This window comes from Monodelphis domestica, chromosome 4, assembly GCF_027887165.1.
Source record: "Monodelphis domestica isolate mMonDom1 chromosome 4, mMonDom1.pri, whole genome shotgun sequence".
Classification (NCBI taxonomy): domain Eukaryota; kingdom Metazoa; phylum Chordata; class Mammalia; order Didelphimorphia; family Didelphidae; genus Monodelphis; species Monodelphis domestica.
The window spans coordinates 397,704,234-397,725,353 of NC_077230.1; the positions used below are offsets into that span (position 1 = coordinate 397,704,234).

At 37.4% G+C, this 21,120-nt stretch overlaps 1 protein-coding gene and 1 non-coding gene across 6 annotated transcripts in view; one reads left to right on the top strand and one right to left on the bottom strand.

The window, feature by feature from the left end:
• The window catches only part of VPS13D (vacuolar protein sorting 13 homolog D), a 415,828-nt gene that overhangs the window by 381,358 nt on the left and 13,350 nt on the right, over positions 1-21,120 (bottom strand). For all 5 annotated transcript variants that reach the window (XM_007491757.3, XM_007491755.3, XM_016422198.2 and 2 more), the window contains exons 3-10: positions 11,114-11,191; positions 9,548-9,738; positions 9,389-9,469; positions 5,372-5,488; positions 4,788-4,892; positions 3,243-3,413; positions 2,629-2,729; positions 1,212-1,380 (exon numbers count right to left, since the gene is read on the bottom strand). In XM_007491757.3, coding sequence (XP_007491819.2) covers positions 1,212-1,380; positions 2,629-2,729; positions 3,243-3,413; positions 4,788-4,892; positions 5,372-5,488; positions 9,389-9,469; positions 9,548-9,738; positions 11,114-11,191 — 1,013 coding nt within the window. The remainder of the gene's footprint in view (positions 1-1,211; positions 1,381-2,628; positions 2,730-3,242; positions 3,414-4,787; positions 4,893-5,371; positions 5,489-9,388; positions 9,470-9,547; positions 9,739-11,113; positions 11,192-21,120) is intronic.
• LOC130454184 (small nucleolar RNA SNORA16B/SNORA16A family) lies at positions 3,531-3,635 on the top strand. The gene has a single exon (XR_008911857.1). It is a non-coding gene; the product is annotated as a small nucleolar RNA SNORA16B/SNORA16A family (small nucleolar RNA).

Genomic DNA, 21,120 nt, shown 5'->3' on the forward strand with positions numbered 1-21,120 from the left:
TCTCCTCCCACCTCCTTCCCTTAAAAATATAATATGTAGTAAAATTATGTTTAGCTTCTTCCCAACACTTCTGAATTAGATTTCAAATGTCAATGGCACTGATATTAAAGAGTTTACAAGAATTAATGAACCAGGAGTAGGGAAGTGGGTCACTGGATAGAGAGCCAAGTCTGGAGACATGAGGTCCTAGGTTCAAATCCATGCTCAGACACTTCTTAGCTAAATGACCTTGGATAAGACACTTAATCCCAATTGCCTAGCCCTTACTGCTCCTGTCTTAGAATCGATAACTAAGACAGAAGACAAGGGTTTTAAGGTGGGGAGGGGGAAGAATTACTGAACAGGGGAAGTTAGGTCTCATAGTGCCAGACATGAAATTGAAAAGATCTGAGTTCAAATGTGGCCTTGGACACTTCCCATCAGTGTGACCCTGGGAAAGTCACTTAACTCCACTAGCCTAAGCCCTTACCCTTTTGTCTTAGAGGTGTTACTAAAGACAGAAAGGACTGCTTAAAAAAAAAAATCTGCCATTAAAGTCTCATCCATAAAATATAAAATTATCATTCATCTCAGAGGACTGTTGCAAGAATCAAATGAAATAACATGTTTAGCTGATCTTAAAGCACTATGTAAATGTAAACTATTATTATTATCATTAAAGAGCTGCCAAGTCCAAAGTAATCTTGTTTCTTCATGATGACTGGGATTGAAAAAGATATAAATCAAAGTTCCAGTTAGCAGGTACTAGGATACCTATGGCATTTGATTGTGGCAAGACTCTCAGTAAAATGGGCAAACTTTAAAATGTAGATGCCTGGATAAACAAGGGAGTAAAGCCCCACATTTCCAGAAGGTAGAGGGGATGGGAATGGGAGTAACCCACGGTCCTCTTTGTTCCCTCCCCCATTCTAACTCATGGTCCACTTCAGGACTAAAGTGAAGTCTTCAAGGCCTCCTCATTATAAATGCATCTTAAGGCAGGAAGCCAAGCTATTTCCTCCTCTTACACTAAGAACAACTCTGTTTTGTCACATGAGAAAAAATCTAGCAAATAGTAATAAAAGATGACTATATCCATTTTAGTTCAACATTTGTATAAACATTCTTATCCTCTCTGACAAGTGAAGACAAGCTACAATGCCATCTCTATTATGATCTCCACTGCCAAGACATTCACAAAAAGTCAACTTAGTTATTTTCCATTTTCTTACCTCCTCATCTGCAGATAGCAAGGCTCCTTTCAACTTATTGAAATACTTATCAGTGTAGGAGACAGCATCACGGGCCCTGTGCAATGCGAAATCCCAAGTGCTTCGTTTCCTCTGCTCTCTGATCTCAAACAAATTAGCATTCAAAGCAAAGTACCACCACTCCTGACAACTGAAATATTTCACAATAATAAATTACATTATAAACAAGGAAAAGGTGATCATGAAATTCAGCTGACTACTAGGAATATATTTTCCCCCCTAATTCCAGGTGTCAACCAGGGAAATTTCAGAGTCACTTTCCCTCACTATCCCTCAGTTTGTGCTCCCAGAATGCTCTATTTAATACTAACTTAAACCAAAAAAACTAGCCAGGAATGTCAAATGACTGTCCCCAACCCCGACCCCAATCTTATATTAGATTTCCCAAATCAAAATCAATGATTTATTATCCTTGTCACTGTTTCTTTCCAATGACATAATAAAATGATAAATACAGTTGTGCCTTCCACATTGTGAGGATTAAAGGCATTGCACCTCCCAATCTAAAAAATATGTATAAATTTTTTTGGCCTTCCCTTTGTACCAGAGGTCTGAATTTTTTTCTTTTTCTTTTCTTTTTCTTTTATTGTAAATTTTTGGGTTAAGTGTACATCTTTCAATTTCTAAATTGTGTCATCTGCTGGTCTTCATGTGCTGTCTACAGCTTCTGCAAAACTCCCCCAAAAATTCCATTTAATTTCTTATGCATACTCACAATATAGCGAAACCTCAAAGGGGAAAGTCATAATGTGGAAGGGATGATGTTATATAGTAAATACTATTTTATGGTGCTTTCCAAGATATTTATTACTAAAGATCTAATATGGAAAACTTCTAAGAAATAAATGGAAATACATAGAACCCAGAAACTATAGAAGGAAAACTTATTATTAGAAAATTCTTAGAAGCACTTTGCTATGGCATTTAAAAAGTTGGATATATTCCAAATTATCATCCAAAATCATCAAGGTAAAAAGATATTAAAGTAGAAGCTAACAAAGAAAGGATACATGAATGAACTCAACTCCAGCAACAGTAATCTTCAATTTAAATTAAGCTGACAATTTCACCAATTCTTATTACACTCTCCAAGAAGGAATACCCTGAACTACATCAATTAAGGTGCCTCTACTTTCTTCAGCCCAAAGAGACAGGTCCAACCAGCTCTTAAGGTCAGAACAATGGACAATAAAACAGTAACACCCCTATGAGGACATAATGTTTCTACTATGCTCTATTCTACATGAGCTATGTGTTTGAATAAAAGCATGCACAACCTATTTCTGAATTCTGTAGACAAGTGGTCAAAGGAAATCTAATTGATCATCTTCATAAAATTTATCTTCTAAAAGATGATTAAAAATGTAAAATTACTTACTTCTTGGATATTGCTACTTTGGGTTTCCATTTTCGAAACTTCAGTTGTCTCTCCTTTCGCTCCAGCTCCTTGAGGAATTCCATAATTTGCCGATACTGCAACTTTTTCATAAAAGGGGAAGAAAACTAAATTAAAAACAATTTCTTCCCATTAATCAAGGTACCTATGCATTTTAAAGGAGCAATGCAAAATGAGTAATTAATTCCAGGTCAAGTATTATGTCATAAGTTTGCTCAATATTCAGAGCCAAGTTTAGTTTAATTTAGACAGGTTAAGCTTAGTTTAGAAACTATATTGGGTTAAGTATCTGGAGTTTTAATAGTCAGATGGTCCATTAACCCTTTTACTTCCCCATCATTCCCTTCCTTTATTAATAAACTTATTTATATAATTGTGTGTTTTCCCTTTCCTACACCCTGCCCCCTTCCCTAAATTCCTCTATAACAGGGGGCATGCACAAAAGCTAGAAGGGGCAACTATGCAATGGGAGAGATTGCATACCCATTTACCTACTTTCCACTCCAGAAATGAGACACCAACCCTTGCTGGGTTCCCACTCTCCACCCTACACACCTGACAAGGTGAAGAAAGGCTCCCTCTAAGAAAGAGCCTACCTGAGAAAGCTTTAGGGGGATGGTCTCCAGGTGGATATCACACTCAATTCGAGGAGTGTGCCGGGACCTCAGCGGCTCCTTGGAACAATTTCTTTTCAAAAGGGCAGATGCACACACAGGCTCTAGGATGTAGTGGTGATTCCGGCTTTCCATGCTCTTGTCCATTGCTTCCTATCAGTTATAAGTAAATGTATTCTGTTTACATGATCACTTCTTAATGGTCATATTTTTTGGATTTTGCTAATGCTTGATTTTTTTTTTAAGTTTGATCTACAGGTATTTAAACTAAACTGGCTTCTTCCCAAAGCTATTGCAGTCAAAAAAGAGCCCAGAATGAGTTTCCTGAAGGTGACTGTTCTATTTAATACTATAATATTGTGGGAAAAGACAAAAGCAGCCAGTGTTACCTAAACTCATCTGTTGGCATATTAGGGGTTAGGGTTAGGAGATGACTGGGATCTGTTGGTGTCGAGGCTTTGTCCATCCTGACAGAACAATACTTTAAGCACAGAGAAGGTTAGGTTTAACAAAGCAAAAGTTTTGGAGTTGGAAGGTATAAAGCATTTTGTGTATATTATCTCTTTTGAAGATCATAACAATGAACTGTGAGGTACCTACCACAGGCATATTAGCCCCATTTTTCCAGACTGGCAAAACTGCGGCTCAGAGAATGAGGTCAAATAACTTGTTCTTGGACACACTGTACTATTGTCAATCCAGACTTTATCTATTGTCCCAGACTCCTAGCATAAGGGCTGGCAGTGCTAGTATTTTAAGACCCCGATATTGAATCTATTTTCACACTTAGAAATTGTATTTTCACCTCTTCTCCCCAGGAAAAAATTATGATAAAAAAATTTTAATTGGAGGCTAAATGTTTTCCAACAGTCTTTTCTAGTTCAGGATTACATTTGGGGAGATATAATTTAATCTGGGGTATACCTGAATAAAGGCAATAATGAACTAACTTATAAGGAAGTTCTACTGAACTACATGATAATATTTAAGTCCTTCAATCAAATGGCCAAAAAAAATCTGCAAAACAACACAAAAGCAAAAATATTTCTGAGACCACTTAACTGTGCCTAATTTTTTCAGATTTTTCTTCATAAACTATGATTCATCTGGCTACAATTGTTTTACAATGACATTGTTAGAGTAATACTTAATGTATTCTTTACATCAAGAAAAATATCTTACAATTATTTTTCCTTATTCTTTAAAACATGGGTTTCTTAACCATTTTTATGCCCTGGGCTCCTCTGGAAGCCTAAGCCCCTTTGGATCCCTTCTCAGAAAAATGTTTTTAAAGTTCATAAAATAAAATAGAGAATTAAAACAGAAGCCAATTATATTGAAATATAGTTACCAAAAAATTTTTAAGTTGATGGATTCCAGGTTTAGAGCCTATTCATGACAGTTGAGATGGCCCCTCAGGGCTGATGGTTACTTTATTTAAAATTCTGGCTAGGAAAAGAGTCCAATGATTCACCCTCACTTTCCTTCACCATTCTGAGGAATAAAGTCCCTTTAACAGCCACATACCTGTAACTCCACTTGAGGTAAATCCCCCAATAAAGTGCAATCAACATCCCAATAGATACTGAATTCAGCCACATCTAACTCTTTTTTCCTCATTAATTTCTGCACCTAAGTAGGAGAGACAAGGAAGATGGTGGGATTCAGCAAATGCTTCCTTCTTTTGCCAACAATCAACAGAAGTCACAGACTCACACAGAGTACAGTACAGTATGTACACACACATAAGAATATAATGTACTGGAATAGGTCTCACATGCAGTAATGGTACTGCTAGTTCATGCTTATGTATCAATTAAAAGTTTGCAACTATCTCTCTTCCTTATATGAGGTCAACTGAGCCTCACAGTCTTTTGAAGTAAGTATCCTGGGTGTTATTATCCTCATTTTACAGATGATGAAACTATGGCTGAGACTTGCCCGTGGTTCTTTGTTTCTAAGTACTCAAGGTGGAACTTGAATTCAAGTCTGCCTGATTCCAAGGGCTCTGATATGTTCATATTAACAATGCACAACGAAGACAAGCAAAGAATAACCAATTCTCTACCCTGCTGCTTTCTACGTTTTTGGTCTTGGCATTTTATACTTACAGGCTCATTCACAGCATTTTGCATAGACACATTTTTTATACAGATGCCAAAGGCAAAAGGGTGGGAAGGATTGGTCATGTCATCTTCAAATCGCAAATGAACATCTTGAATTTTTAACTAGAGGAAAGAGAAGAAAGAGAGGCTTAAGTTACAAAGACCCTAGGTATAGGCAAATCATGGTGAACTAGCCAGTTAGTCTTTGGGTTATTAAATAAAAAGCCACATAAATTTCAAACTTATCACATACACTCACTATGCTCAGTATTTTATGGCATTCATGATTAAAGCAGGAAATCTGACATAGAAGATACTTCCTTTGGATCAGGGTGATCTTATGAAGAAAGAACATTCTCTTTAAGGTAACTTATGAATTTTTTTAATTATCTGGTTAGTAATGCCATGTCACAGCAATGCCATGGCACAAAAATACTCCCTCCCTTCCCCTGCTTCCCCACCCCTACCCCATTCTGTCTATTGCCACAGGCTACCTGGTATATAATTATCCTAAATTCCAAAGTTTAAGATCTTTCAAAGCAATTTTAGGAAAAGACTGCCAACACCCTAATCAGGAAAGTAGATCTTTTGGAGAAACTGTTATAAGGATGCCTGGAGAAACTATACACTACATCAAGAGATCCAGAATGAACTTTGGGATATGATGAACTGAACTGAAGGAGGTTGAACATATCATTTATTCTGAATGTAAATTCTTAGGCCAAAGGGGAATGCCCCCAATTGGCTTTTTGTTGATGAATCTATCAATCATTTGTTGTTTTTCTTTCCCTTTCTTTCTTTCCCTCTTATTCCCAAATTGTTGTAACTCCCTCTTTGTAAAGTGCAATATTTTATACACCTCTAGTAAGACAATTGGGTGTAGGTTGCATATGTGGAATGATTCATTGGGGGGACCTGACATTATTAATCTCCTAAAAAATCCAAATGAGGAGATTTTAACATGATAGTCTCCCAAAGAATCAAAGAGGGGATTATGTGAAGGGAACCCCCTCCCAGGATCACCTTTGAGACCATACCTGTGTCCCAGCACTGCTAGAACTACATCACGCCAGTGGGCTTGGGTCACAGGACAGTGACCTAGGCACTTGACCAGGAAAGGATCAGGTTACTGATTCAGGGTAAAAGAGAAGGAATAAACATGACAGCTATGGAAAGTAATGAATGCTGGAGGGGATGCGGCAAAGTAGGGACACTAATTCATTGCTGGTGGAATTGTGAATTGATCCAACCATTCTGGAGGGCAATTTGGAACTATGCCCAAAGGACGATAAAAAACTGTCTGCCCTTTGATCCAGCCATAGCACTGCTGGGTTTGTACCCCAAAGAGATAATGGACACAAAGACTTGTACAAGAATATTCATAGCTGCACTCTTTGTGGTGGCCAAAAATTGGAAAATGAGGGGATGCCCTTCAATTGGGGAATGGCTGAACAAATTGTGGTATATGTTGGTGATGGAATATTATTGTGCTAAAAGGAATAATAAGGTGGAGAAATTCCATGGAGACTGGAACAACCTCCAGGAAGTGATGCAGAGCGAAGGGAGCAGAACCAGGAAAACATTATACACAGAGACTGATATACTGTGGTACAATCAAAGGTAATGGACTTCTCCATTAGGGTCAATGCAATGTCCCAGAACAACTTGCAGGGATCTAAAAAACACTATCCACAAGCAGAGGATAAACTGTGGGAGTAAAAACACCGATGAAAAGCAACTGCTTGACTACAGGGGCTGAGGGGAAATGACTGAGGAGAGACTCTAAATGAACACTCTAGTGCAAATACCAACAACATGGAAATGGGTTCGAATCAAGAACACATGTGAAACCCAGTGGAATTGTGCGTCGGCTATGGGAGAGGTGGTGGGAGGGGGGCGGGGGAAGGAAAAGAAAATTATCATTGTTTCCAATGAATAATGTTTGTAAATGACCAAATAAAATAATGTTTAAAAAAAAGAGAGAGAGAAGGAATAAACAAAGGAGTTCCAGGAAGTGGGCTCTCTCTATTCCTTCGGGCACACAGCAAAAGGAAAGTGGCTGAGAGAGCAATCACATGGCCAGTTTAGAATAGATTTTCTTCTATTTGTCTGCATTCTCTTATTCAAGTAAATATTAATAAGCTCTAAGGAAATTAAAGGACCGGAGTTTAATTTTAGCTTTAACCGGCAACATCAACACACCTTGTGTTTGTTTTTCCTATATCTCTTCACCTTGTTACTATTATGCTTAAAATGCTGATGTCCTTTTCCAGGTTTGGTAATGCATCTTCTTTGTTTTCGTAAGGACACAGATGATAAAAATCAAAATGTACCAATCCCCAAACATCAAAATCAAAAATCAAAAGTAGCTAAAATTAAAACTTCCTGAAATGGAATATAAAACCACGACTCTCAAATGTTCCTCTCAAGACAATTACAAATGGAATAGTTTCTGCCTATTTTTATGTCACTTGGATATGCCATGAAAAAGCTAGACACAGGAAGTATGGTTAATTCTCCTAACAATCATGCAAGTTAGCACAGAACCTCATGAAATCAGAACAAAATCTAAGGAAATCAGACTGAGGGCAAAAAAAAATTCAGTAAGAATAGAAAATATGGCCAAGAACATTGAGACATTTTTCAGCTTTATGTTCCTTGCCAATATCTACATTATCATAACTGAACTGTTTAGGAGGGGAACAGATATTCAATAACTTAGTTGTCTTTTCATAATCCAAAATATAGTACACTTAGGATGTCAGCATATAGAGGCCTAACTACACAATACATGAAAATATATACACTGGCTCATAGGATTTAGAGGTAGAAGTGGTTTGAAGAGATCTTAAAATCTAATCACTTCATTTCATAGATGAGGAAACTGAGGAGTAGGGAAGTTAAATAACTCAACCCTGAAATGTTAGAAATAGAAAGTAATAAAAAAATAAAAAGATATACACATAATGTTTACAACTACAATAAGGAAAAAATATGTAGATACAGTCAAAAAGAGAACAGAATTTAGAGCGGTTGAGTTTAATTTTAAAGTTCAACAGGTCTTTCTTATTTATGATATAATTGCAGCTGCTTTTATTAGGTTTATAAAAAAAATAATATAAATGTTATAGAGTGCAAGAATTAAAGCCAGAAGGGAACTCAGGAGAATGTAAGGTCTTTAAGAACAGGGACTATTTTAATTTTGTCTTTGAATCCCATTTGCTAGGGCAGCTAGGTGGCACTGTGAATAGAACACTGGGTCTGGTGACAGGAAGACTCATCCTGAGTTCAAATATGACCTCAACACTTACAATCTGTATGAACCTGGGCAAGTCACTTAATCCTTAATTATTACTTTTAATTAAACACTTTATGTTTTGCCTCAGTTTCCTCATCTATAAAATGATCTGGAAGGAATTGGCAAACCACTCTAGTATCTTTGCCAAGAAAACAACCAAATAAGGTCATGAAGAAGTCTTGATTGACATGACTGAACAATCCTATCCATCTAGAATATAATAGGCATTTACAAATTTAGTCCACCTCAGCTCTCCCCTTCATTTTACAATTGAAGAAACTGAAACCCAGTAAGGTTAGATAACCATAACAAAGTGCCCATGGTCACACCGTGGCAGAGTTGAGATTCAATCTCAGGCCTTTTGATGCCAACTCCAGTACCATTTCCATTATACCATACTGCTACCTTAGGAAAGAGCCAGAAAAAAACACATTATCCAACAGTCAAACTTTTCACCATGATCTCTTTCAATACATCTAATATCTGAGCAGAATGTAAAATGGGATGTTATGCAATGGAAGTGAACACTGCAGTGGAGGCAGGGAAGAGCCTGTGTTGGCTCCAGAGGTGAGAATTGGATTTTCATGTTTTGTATTTGGTACAGTCTGAAAAATAGGTTTCTGACCAGCACTCTGTACCAGCTGAATCTCCCTGAAACTCAAGTTATGAATCTGAGAAACCCTTTTTCCTTCCCAAGAGCAACAAAAACACACAGTGGCACTCACTTCGATATTCTCCACGATCCTGGTGACCACAGAGGCTGTGACAGAGTACCAATAGGATTCTCCTTTCTGCTGACATTCATTCTGAAAAGGAGAGATGTAGCATTAGTGGCTTCAGACACTTGTACTCATTTAACAAAGGCTGTCAGGATCTTGTCTTACTTTCCACTTTTCTTCCAGGGCTTGTAGTAATGCTTTCTTACGCTCCCTCTCCAATAGCTTCTCCTTTTCATCATTGAAATCCTGTAGTTTTTCAGGGGAACCAATTAAATGAAGCTTTGAGATAGAGATCACCCAAGGATCCACATGAGGACGGTAGAAGGGAATCTGAAGTGTTATCTTCCCAATAACACCTAGAAGAGAGGAAAAAAGCCCTACTTAAAGCCTGTATAAACTCCCAATAAGCAAAATACAACAAAGTATTTAATGAATAGGAATAGCAAAAAGAGATCAGAAGACAGAAAATTGGAAGACCAACAAAGAAAAGTTCAGGTGAGTTTCATTACATCAAAAGTAGTATCTCCCACCTGAAAAAGACCCCTTATTTATAGTGAGCTACCTATATAGATATCAACTCTCTACTAGACAGACTTTAAGTTCTAAGAACATAGCTCATTTAAAGATAGAAGGGCCTTTAGAGATGATCTAGTCTAGCAATATAAAACTCAAATAGAAATGGAGGTCACTAAACCATACATAAGGATCCTTGCCAGCCATATACTAAATTAAAAAACCACATGTTATCATTATCTATCTTTTATTATGATTCTATTTATTTTGTTAAATATCTCCTAATTATATTTTCCTCTTGTTGGTGCAAAAGTGGAGGGTGTTGTGGCCTGCAGGTAGACTGAGAACTACAGGTCTAACGTGTCTAATTTAGTATGTCTCCTTCATTTTACATAGGAGGAACCTTATGCCTAAATAGATTAAATGGCCTGACCAAGGTCACACGTCTGGTTGTTATTTTACTTTTTATGTTCCTCAGACTCTATGCCTGCTTTTCCCTAAAACAGAGATATAGGGACAGCTTTTTGGACATATTCCTTACTTCTCTTAAAGCCATAAATGTAACAAGAATAAAACTTATTTTGTTAAATAAATCCCTTCCTCTGAGAGACTGCAAGCTCCTTATGATGAAAATTCTATAGCATTTACCCACAAAGCCTAATAGAAATATCTGGTAACTGACTGACACATCTAAAAGACTTACTAATATTGAATGGGATTTTCCTTACACTTGGCCCAATTTTATTAAGTGTTATTTTTAAAGCCACCACTGCCTTGGTTAAATAATGCTATAGCAAAAAAATAAAATTAAAAAGCTCATTTAGTTTTAATTCAATAATTTTGCAACTCTTAATTGTTTCTTTCTCCTCCTCATGCCAAAAAAAAAAAAATTGGTTTTGTTTTATATCTTACAAAAAATTCTGTGTCTATGTCTTTCCCTACAGAATAGATTTCTTGCCTTGTACACTCAGCACTTAGCATGACACCTGGTCCATAGGAGGTATTTAATAAATGCTTGCTGATGGCCTGGTATGACTAGGTAGGAAATCCAAAAGCAAAGGTAAGAATAGGGGTTGGCAGTGAAGGTACAAGAGCAAGATAGTGATGAGGGATGACTGTCTCCTCCGGACCAAGGGGAACTAAGGAAGAGTCCAAACCCTTAACAGACAATGACTCTGGTGAAAATTAGACTACTCCCTCCTCTCTAGACAAACCTACCTGCTTTTACTTCAAATGGTAATTCCAGTTCTTTTAAGGCATCTTTCTTAAGGGGTAAGTTTTCCAATTCAACTGCACCTATAAAAAAAATAAAGGAACAAAAAAATGATCTCATTCCAAACTGCAGAACAGCTGAAGTAAAGTACCAGGAAGTGAAAAGCAACAATGAAAAAGCAATATGTAATCAATAAAGAGACAATTCATAATTCAAACATTCTTGGGGCCTTTTCTGACCAAGGAGTTGCTAGTCCTCCTCCTGGAATGTCACCTGCGTTTGCACAAAAATTATAGTTTTTATAACATTATTTAGTTCTCTCAAAGTGCCAGTAGCCACTACACAGCTCAGATTGACTCCAAGGAAAAGGAATAGATAACTTGTCCCCAAACCCCACTATGGCAATTTTCTAGACACAACTAATCTCTAAGAGCAAATCACTAAGAAGTATCCAAACCCAACAGGTAGGTAAGCCTTTCACTCTAAGAATAGGATAACAGCATACAAAGTTACTAAATTATTTTGTGTACTACTAATTAGCAATAAAATGAGTATTATATACAAATAAGAAGAAATAACAAGGTATAATGAAAAAAGTGATGAATTTGGAAGAGTTGTAGAATGTAGCTCCAATATTTCTTATATGTATGATCTTGGGCAAGTTAGTTAATTTTTACGAGGCTCATTGTACTGTTCTATAAAATGCTGGAGAGAAGTAGTCACAGTTGAGAAGATGATGTTGAAGGGTCCTTTCAACTCTAATGCTATAACCTGGGTGGAACAAATCAGCTTAAAGTGGGAAAAAGCATATGACTTCTTTACTCCTTTGATCAATATAATTTCTATTTGGAGCTATGCGGACTCCTCTAAATACCTAAATTCATTTATCACAAAGGTAGGCAGACTCCACATTATCCTGGTTGTTCTGTAGCTATGTGGGAGCAAAGGAAATTAGTAGCCAACCAAAAAATTTTTTAAAGCAAAAGGACAAGAATTTCCTCAATACTCCTTAATTTTAGGGCCTTCCCTATGACATTAATTCCAATTTATCTTGTCCACATCTTGTTTGTACAGAGTTGTTTCCAAATTGTCTCTCCCATTACACTGTGAATTCCTTGGGACTGATTTTGAGGTCAGTTGGTTGTTTTTCATCTTTCTTTGCATCTACAGAACTGAGCACAGTGTCTGACACATTATGGAAATTTAATAAAAGTTTATTGACTAAAGTGGACTGAACTTAAGGTTGGGGGGGGGGGGGAGAAAAGAAAAGTCAGACACTCCAAAACAAAAGTAGAATAAAAGTAAAAACAAAATTTCATATTTCATTCATGAAATGCTGGTTGGTCAGACTAAAACAAGTCTATCACTACAGTCCATCCTCCACACAGTCATCAAAGAGATCTTGCTAAAATACAGCTGACTCTGTCACTGCATCAACACCTATTCAATAAACTCCAATGCTCCCTTATCACTTCCAGGATCAAATAAAAAATCTTTTGTTTGATGTTCAAAGTCCTTCATAAGCAAGCTCTCTTCACCTTTCCAGCTTCTTATTCTTCACATCCCCCATCATGTACTCTTCCATTCAATGATACTAGTCCCTTGGCTCCTACTCAAAAAGACATTTTATCTCCTCACTCCAGGCATTTTCTCTGGCCCTCATGCATGGAATGTCCTCCCTTCTCATCTGTTCCTTCTGAATTCTTTGGAATCCTTCAATTCCCAGATAAAATACTACCTTCTAGAGGAATCCTTTCCTGATCTCTCTTAATTCTAGTGCCTTCCTTTTGTAGGTAATTTCCAATCTATCCTATATATAGCTTGCTTATATATAGTTATTTGCATATATTCTGCCCCATTAGGTTGTGAGACCTTGGAGAGTAAGGATTTTTACCTTTCATTGTATTCCCAGTACTTAACAAAGTGCCTGGCACACAGAAAATGCTTCATATTTGTTGATTGAATGTCACAACTCCTCACCTTGGTAGGAAATAACTCGTATAAAATACAATTTTTAAATCTTGTCTATAAATTTTTAAAATTCTCTGTACCAGAGAAATCATGTCTATCTTTATCCTCATTTACTTCCAAGTAGACACTGGCAAGCACATTCACAGAACCCATGTTTAGCATCTTCCTATAATCTAAAAATTCCCCAACTACAAATAGCACAAAACCTATGTAATAAAAATAAAGTGAATTTAGAAACCGGCTCTTTCCAAAATTTCAGCTCTCTTCTGAATGTCTCTTCTGTTCTGAAAGTCAGTTTAAAAACTCATATAAATGCTGACTCATTATTTTTAAAACTACAAACAGCATTTGAGTTTCTATATATGGCCAAACAGTCATTGACTTTTTTTTTTAACCCTTACCTTCCGTCTTGGAGTCAATACTGTGTATTCGCTCCAAGGCAGAAGAGTGCCAAGGGCTAGGCGATGGGGGTCAAGTGACTTGCCCAGGGTCACACAGCTAGGAAGTGGCTGAGGCCAGATTTGAACCTAGGACCTCCCGTCTCTAGGACTGGCTCTTAATCCACTGAGCTACCCAGCTGCCCCAGTCATTGACTTTTAATAATACCTTTCTACAAGTAATGAATGCTGGAGGGGATGTGGCAAAGTAGGGACATTAATTCATTGCTGGTGGAGTTGTGAACTGATCCAACCATTCTGGAGGGCAATTTGGAACTATGCCCAAAGGGCGACAAAAGAATATCTACCCTTTGACCCAGCCATAGCACTGCTGGGTCTGTACCCCAAAGAGATAATGGACACAAAGACTTGTACAAAAATATTCATAGCTGCGCTCTTTGTGGTGGCCCAAAACTGGAAAACGAGGGGAAGCCCATCAATTGGGGAATGGCTGAACAAACTGTGGTATATGTTGGTGATGGAATACTATTGTGCTCAAAGGAATAATAAAGTGGAGAAGTTCCATGGAGACTGGAACAACCTCCAGGAAGTGATGCAGAGCGAGAGGAGCAGAACCAGGAGAACATTGTACACAGAGACTAATACACTGTGGTATAATCGAACGTAATGGACTTCTCCATTAGGGGCGGTGTAATGTCCCTGAACAACTTTCAGGGATCCAGGAGAAAAAAAACACCATTCATAAGCAAAGGATAAACTATGGGAGTGGAAACACCGAGAAAAAGCAACTGCCTGAATACAGAGGTTGAGGGGACATGACAGAGGATAGACTTTAAATGAACACTCTAATGCAAATACTATCAACAAAGCAATGGGTTCAAATCAAGAAAACATCTAATGCCCAGTGGACTTACGCGTCGGCTATGGGGGGTGGGGGGGAGGAAAAGAAAATGATCTATGTCTTTAACGAATAATGCTTGGAAATGATCAAATAAAATATATTAAAAAAATAAAAATAAAAAAAAATAAAAAATAAAAAAAAAATAATACCTTTCTACTAGATTTGTATGTGGAGTAAGAGAAGGAATGTGAGACCAGAAAGAAAGGGAATAGTGACAGAATGAGAACCAAAGTAGGAGTAAAGCTATATTTTTTTAAATTAAGTTCACCAGAGGAGAGTCAGCAAAAATCAGTTACTAAGGAGAGTTGGTCAAATATGAGATATCAGGGCAACACAATGGCCTATCCAAGATGACCTATGACTACCAATAGGCAAGTTAGCTCAAAGAATAGATCAATCAATCATTCAATGAACAAGAATTTGTCAACTGGGAATAAGGATTGCAAAGATAAAAGTAACAAGAAGCTTCCTTCTAATAGAGAAGACAAGTACAATTATAATTAATGCAAAAAATATCTAAAGTAGATAAAAAGAAACCTTGAAGAGGAAGGCACCAGTAACTAGAGGAATCCAGGAAGGGCCTCATGGTGGTACTTGAGCTGTCTTGAAGAAAACAAGGAATTGCAAGAAGTAGTTTTACAGGCTGCAGGGAAAAAATCAGTAGCTAGGGAGAGGCTAAAAATGAGAAAGAAAAAGGTGAAGATACTGGGGGCAATCTGCTGGAGAAGATGGGAAAGAATGGGATAAGAGGCAGCCTTGTTAAGAAAGGTGACTGCTTATCAGAGACTAGATGTACCCAGACAAGAATCCTCTCTAAACATTCCCCAAAACTGGTCATCTAGCATCACTTGTGTGAAATGGAAATCACTTTAAAAGACTGATATATATTAATTTAAGGTTGCCAAGGAATTCAGCTATGTAATTCCTAAATGAAAACTCAAGTCAGCAGTCAACCTTTTATGGAGGTTTTAATTACTAACAGGAGGAAGAAAGGTATGAGAGAGAGAGAGAGAGAGAGAGAGAGAGAGAGAGAGAGAGAGAGAGAGAGAGAGAGAGAGAGAGAGAAAGGGGAGAGAAAGGAATAGGGCTTAAATACCCACTCTGCTTAGGCTGGGCCAAAGGCCCAAGGCCTTGGATAGCAGAGGCAAAGAAAAGAGATCAGTCCCTATCACTCATGTGACCAAAATGGAGAAACAGTCTGAGGGCCTCCACTCCAAGCAACAGGCTCCAACCACCTCCCTCTCCTCCACACAGGAAGTCCCCAGACTCCTCAGCTGTCCTCTATCTCATTTCCTGTGTCTCATCTGTGCCAATGGTGGCTCTAGCTTCACCCAGGACCGCCCAGAGGTCTGTCCCCTTTGCACATGTCTGTTGAAGGCCACATTCTCAAATAATTAAATCTTGAGCTTTGCTGCAACCCTTCCTAAATTCTGTTACCTTGAGTAGGGTGGAGATTGTAGTTTCCAAGACCTGATTCTGTCATTCCAAGTATCTCTATTGTTATTGATCAGGAAATAGCCAAATCCCATCCTCTAAAGAATGGTTTGAACAGGGTTGAGTAGTTTTGAAATTCACACTTGATGTGGAAACTACTATGTATTGAAGCAATTTGATCCTAAATCTGCCTCTCTAACACCAAAGAAAACAAATGCTCGATTCCATGGTTCGATGGGAATATGATTGGGAATGTAGACTCTTAATGATCATCCTAGTGTAACATCAACAACATGGAAACAGGTTCTGATCAAGGACACACGTAAAACTCAGTAGAATTGCACATAGGCTACGGAAAGGGGTGGGGGAAGGGGAGGGAGGGAAAGAATATGATTCTTGTAACCAAGGAATAATGTTCTGTGTCAAGGAAGTTTTATCCCCTCCCTCTCCTGAGTATCCTGTCCATCAAACATTCCTGAGATAGCACAGTTGTGCCAGGTTTTGCTTTGGTCAATGTGCAGTACGTCAATAAAAGGAAGAATAGAGAGAGAATGGAGGGGGAGAACTGAGAAGAGAACAGAGGAGGCAGGTGAAGGGGGAAATAGGAAAGAGACTGGCAGGCCAGGCACCAGGTGGTCAGGATACTTATAGGAACATTTGTCTACCCTTCCAATAAACTTTATAAAATATATATCTGGGTAGAAATAGTATTCAATTCTTATAGATCTAAACTGACTAGATAAAATTTTCAAAAAAATAAAGAACTAGTCTCAAAGCCAGGAAAAAAAAAGCAGTAATCATCAAAACTATTTAATATTGATTAAAAATAGGGAGAGCTCAATCAAGCAATTAACCAGTTAAAGCAATAGTTATTTTCCAAGAACTATGTTTGACGGTGAGCCTACAAAGTCCTTGCCTTCAAGCACTTTTATATTCTATTAAAGGAGAGACAGGTACCTAAATGTGTATATAGAGAATATGTAAAAAATAAATACAGGTATTTCTTCCACATCATGGGGGTTAGAGGTAGTTTCCTTGTCATCGAGAAAATCCATGTAAAATTTTCTGGCTTTTGTTTCTTTTTGTAAACTTCAATTTTTTTGTTTGTTTTAGCTTGAATAAAGAAATTGTGTATTAAAAAAATAATTAATAAATAAATAAATCTGCCTCTCTGAAAGTTCCAGTCATTATTCTAAATTCTGGCCTCTGGGATCAATTCTAACAATTTCTCCACATGAAAGCCCTACAAATATTTGAAGATGGCCCCCTCACCACAAGCCAGGTTTCTCTTCTACAGAATAAAATATCCCCAGTTTTTTCAACTGATACTCATATGGCATAATGATGAAGATTTTCATCTTATAGATGGAATCCTGCCACAACACTCCAGGTAGAATTGACCAGAGCAAAGTACAACAGAAGTATTATCTCTCTTATCCTGAACAATACTTTCTATTACTGAACCATGAGAAGCCATTAGCTTCTTTGGCAACCATTTTATATTGCTGACTCCAATTAACTATTACCTCCCTTGTTCTAGACACTACAGATTTCTTAAGCATTTTTATTGCAATAACATAGTGTCAACACAGTGAGCACTCAATCCAATAAAACTCATAGATTTTTGACAAATAAAATGCAATCTAGCCATACTTCCCCACATTATACTCATAGGCAATTTTCTGAACCCAGATGTAAGACTTTACATTTATCTCCATTATATTCCATCTTAATAAATTCATTCCAATATCCTAGTCTACCAAAATCTTTTTGGATCCTGTGTGGTTCTGTTTTACCTACAAATTTCCTAAGCATGTAGGGTATATGCTTATCCAAATCACTGATAAAAATGTGAAGGAACACAAGGCCAGGTACTCCACTAGAAATCTCCTTCAAAGCTGACACTGAATCATTAATAACAATTTTGAGTTCAGTCATTCACTTGGAATGGTGGAATTGTCTAATCCTATCATACTACTGCCTCTTCTTATTTCTAGATCCTTTTAATTTTCCCTTATATATAAACTGTGTAAGCAAAATCTTTAGACAATACATAGAATGAGTGAGTTAAGTAAAAAATTAGCCTATACCTAATGATCAACCTTTATGAAATCAATGTTCTCTCAGTACATTTCCACACAGCAAAGACTCCTCTGGCATTGCATTTAGAATCTGAGAATCCCAGAGTTGGGAGGAACATCAGCAAATATTCAGACCAACTCAATGCTTGAACAACCTCTACAACATTCCTGAAAAGTGGTTATCTGCCATCCATCTAAACCAGGAATAGGGAATTCACAACCTCCCAAGCCACCTATAATTATTAGTAAATTCTTCCTTACATCACACCAATCTGCCTCTGCAGTTTCCACTAATTATTTCTAATTCTGTTTTGAGAGGCCAAGCAAAACAAACTGAATCCTTCTATCACTTAACAGCCCTTCAAATACTTTAAAACTGCTATCAAATACACTTCAATCTTCTCTTTTCCAGGCTAAATATCCCCTTTTTATTCAATTGATCCTCATAGAAAATTTTTTTCTAATCATCCTCCTCTGGATTAACGTAATACCTGACACACAATAAGGGCTTGACAAATGACAGTCTTGTCATGTGCTATATAAAATATGGTACTCCAACATGAATACTAAATTCCAAATGTAGTCTGAACATTCTTTTCCAATGGCACACTATAGTATCAGATTAGCTTTCTTGGCCCCACATTATACTGTTGATTTATAGTGTTTGCATTCTACTAAAACTCCTATTCACATCTATTATATTCTATAATGTTTAATGCTATTGTGAGGAGTGGGATATATGTTGCCCTCAGAATATATTTTCCAAAAGCCCCCTGGCCAAGCAATGTGCTAATTTCAAACAATCTGACAGGAATATCATCCCCAGAAACTCCTAACCACGACCCCCTTCTTCTGCTCAGTTGTGCATGCCCCTTAACATGTACTAACATGCTACAGGTGTTAAAGTTTGTGGTTATGCCATTTGCTAACTGAGCCAACCTTCTATACTAAAGCTATAGGTATTAAAGTTGTGGTTGTCCAGTTTTCTGACTGGGTAAAACTTTAGCCTATAAGTTTTGTCTTCCCAGTTTCTGGGGGACGGACAGGGAAAGGAGGTTGAGAAATGGGGAGCTGGTGGTTAAAGCCAATAAAAGGATAACATCAAACAGAAGAGGATGCATTTGCCTTATGATTAGGGGCAGTGCCCTCTTTCATGACAGAGAAATGAATTCTGTCTTTTCTGCCCATAACTTCTGATTCCAAGTTTTCACTGTGAGGAGTGGATCTCCATGAGGGTTGGTCTCTACCCCTGTTCCACACATTGTCTTAAAAGTATGCATAGGCTGGGATACCCTAAAAATACTAGCTCTGAAGATAAAGCATTTGCTCTTCTATAGCATGATGTTCCCTGATTCCATAACTTTGTTACAGCGATAGAATAAGATAATATAATGTACAAATGATGAAATAAACAGAGAGAGAGAGGCAGTGCCAAGATGACATAATAAAGGCAAAAACTCACCTGAGTTCTTCAAATTCCTCTCCAAACAACTTCAAAATAATGCCTCAAAATAAATTCTGGAGAGGCAGAACCAACAAATGGACAGGGTGAAACAATTTTCCTCCTCAAGACAACTTAAAAGATTGATAGGAAAAATATATAAGGTGAGAGTGGAGTGTAATACATCTCAGGCAGCATAATTGGCAGCAATGCACCGAATTCTCAGCCCAAAGATGATAAGGATGAGGTTAGACAACTAGTCAGAAGAAGATTACAAGAGACACTTTTCTGGCCCTGAGTGTGGGATCCTGTTGCACTTCCCATAGGCATCTCTGGTCAGAGATTGAAGGTAGAAAAGAATGCTTATGATCTCTCATAGATTAGAGCGCAGGCAACGAGTGCAATGACCAACCATACTTCTCCTTAGATCATAACACCTTGTGTGAACTTGGAAATTACTCCACCCTAATTAGACATACTTTAGGGGAAGATACAAGTTGTAAACTCCTGATTGAACAATGAAGGTACTTAACTCATACCTTATAGTGAAGCTAGAACCTTAAGCTAGGTCTATTTTTAGATCTAATACAAAAAGTGTTAAGTACCTGTAAAGGTTAAATTAATCACAAAAAGATCAAGTAACTCACAAAGGGTGAGCTTAACAAAGAAGTGTGAAGTACTCAGAAGATATAATCTAACCAGAGAAGGTGGGAACTAAAGAGTGGTGAGAACTAAGAATGGGCAGTCCTGGAAAAAAAGTGCCTACTGTGATTAGTAGACGTGAAAACTTAGGGGAGGTGACATAAGAGAAAATTTCTTTAAAAAGAGGCTTAAAAAGTCAGTTTAGGAAATTCTGTTCAGAGTGGAATTGAATTCTGAACTTAGTTCAGGAGATTGAGTTCAGTGGAGGACTGGAACCCAGCTTGGAGACAGTCTCATGGTGAGTGATAAGACTGACCCCCTTTCCCTTAGGCTCAGGGAGGCCAGTTTGGCCAAGGCCTTTAACTACTGCCTGGCTCAGCCTGAGCCAGAGCAGTTTAAATTAATTCTCTCTCTGTCTCTGTCTCTGTCTCTCTCTTTCTCTCTCTCCTTTCCTTAATTCCTTCTCTCCATATTAATTAAAATCTCCATAATTCCCAGCTGACTTGGGTATCTTATTATTTGGGAATCATCCCTGGCGACCAATTATTTAGATTTGAGTCAAAACACTAAAATTATCCTTACACTTGGAAAAACTGAAAACTTATACTTCTCCAGAATTAGCTCTGAAAACAGCAGCATGAAAAACCTGAAGCTTGGAAAAGTGACCCTCCACCCCAGAATAGAGTCCAACTTTAACATAAAGTTAAAAGTCAAGAAATGGGCTGTGGAAAATGAGAGGGGAAAAAAAGAACCTAACCATAAAAAGTTTTTATGGGGACAGGGAAGATCAAAAGGCAAACTCAGAAGAGGGTAATGATATCTAAACATCCACATACAAAGCCTCAAAGAAAAATGTGCATTGGTCTCAGGCCCCAAAGAAAATTCTTGGAAGACCTCAAAATTGATTTTTAAAATCAAATAAGGGTTAAAGGGAAAACTGGTAAAAGAAATGAGAGTGATCCAAGAAAATAACAAAAAAAAAGTCAAGAGCTTGGTAAAAGAAGCACCAAAAAAATGGGGAAAAGATGTATAAAAGTTCATTGAAAAAAACAGTAACTCCTTAAAAAGTAAATTGGCCAAATGAAAAAGAAGGTACAAAAATTCAATGAAGAAAATAATTCTTTAAAAATAAGAATTCAGCAAG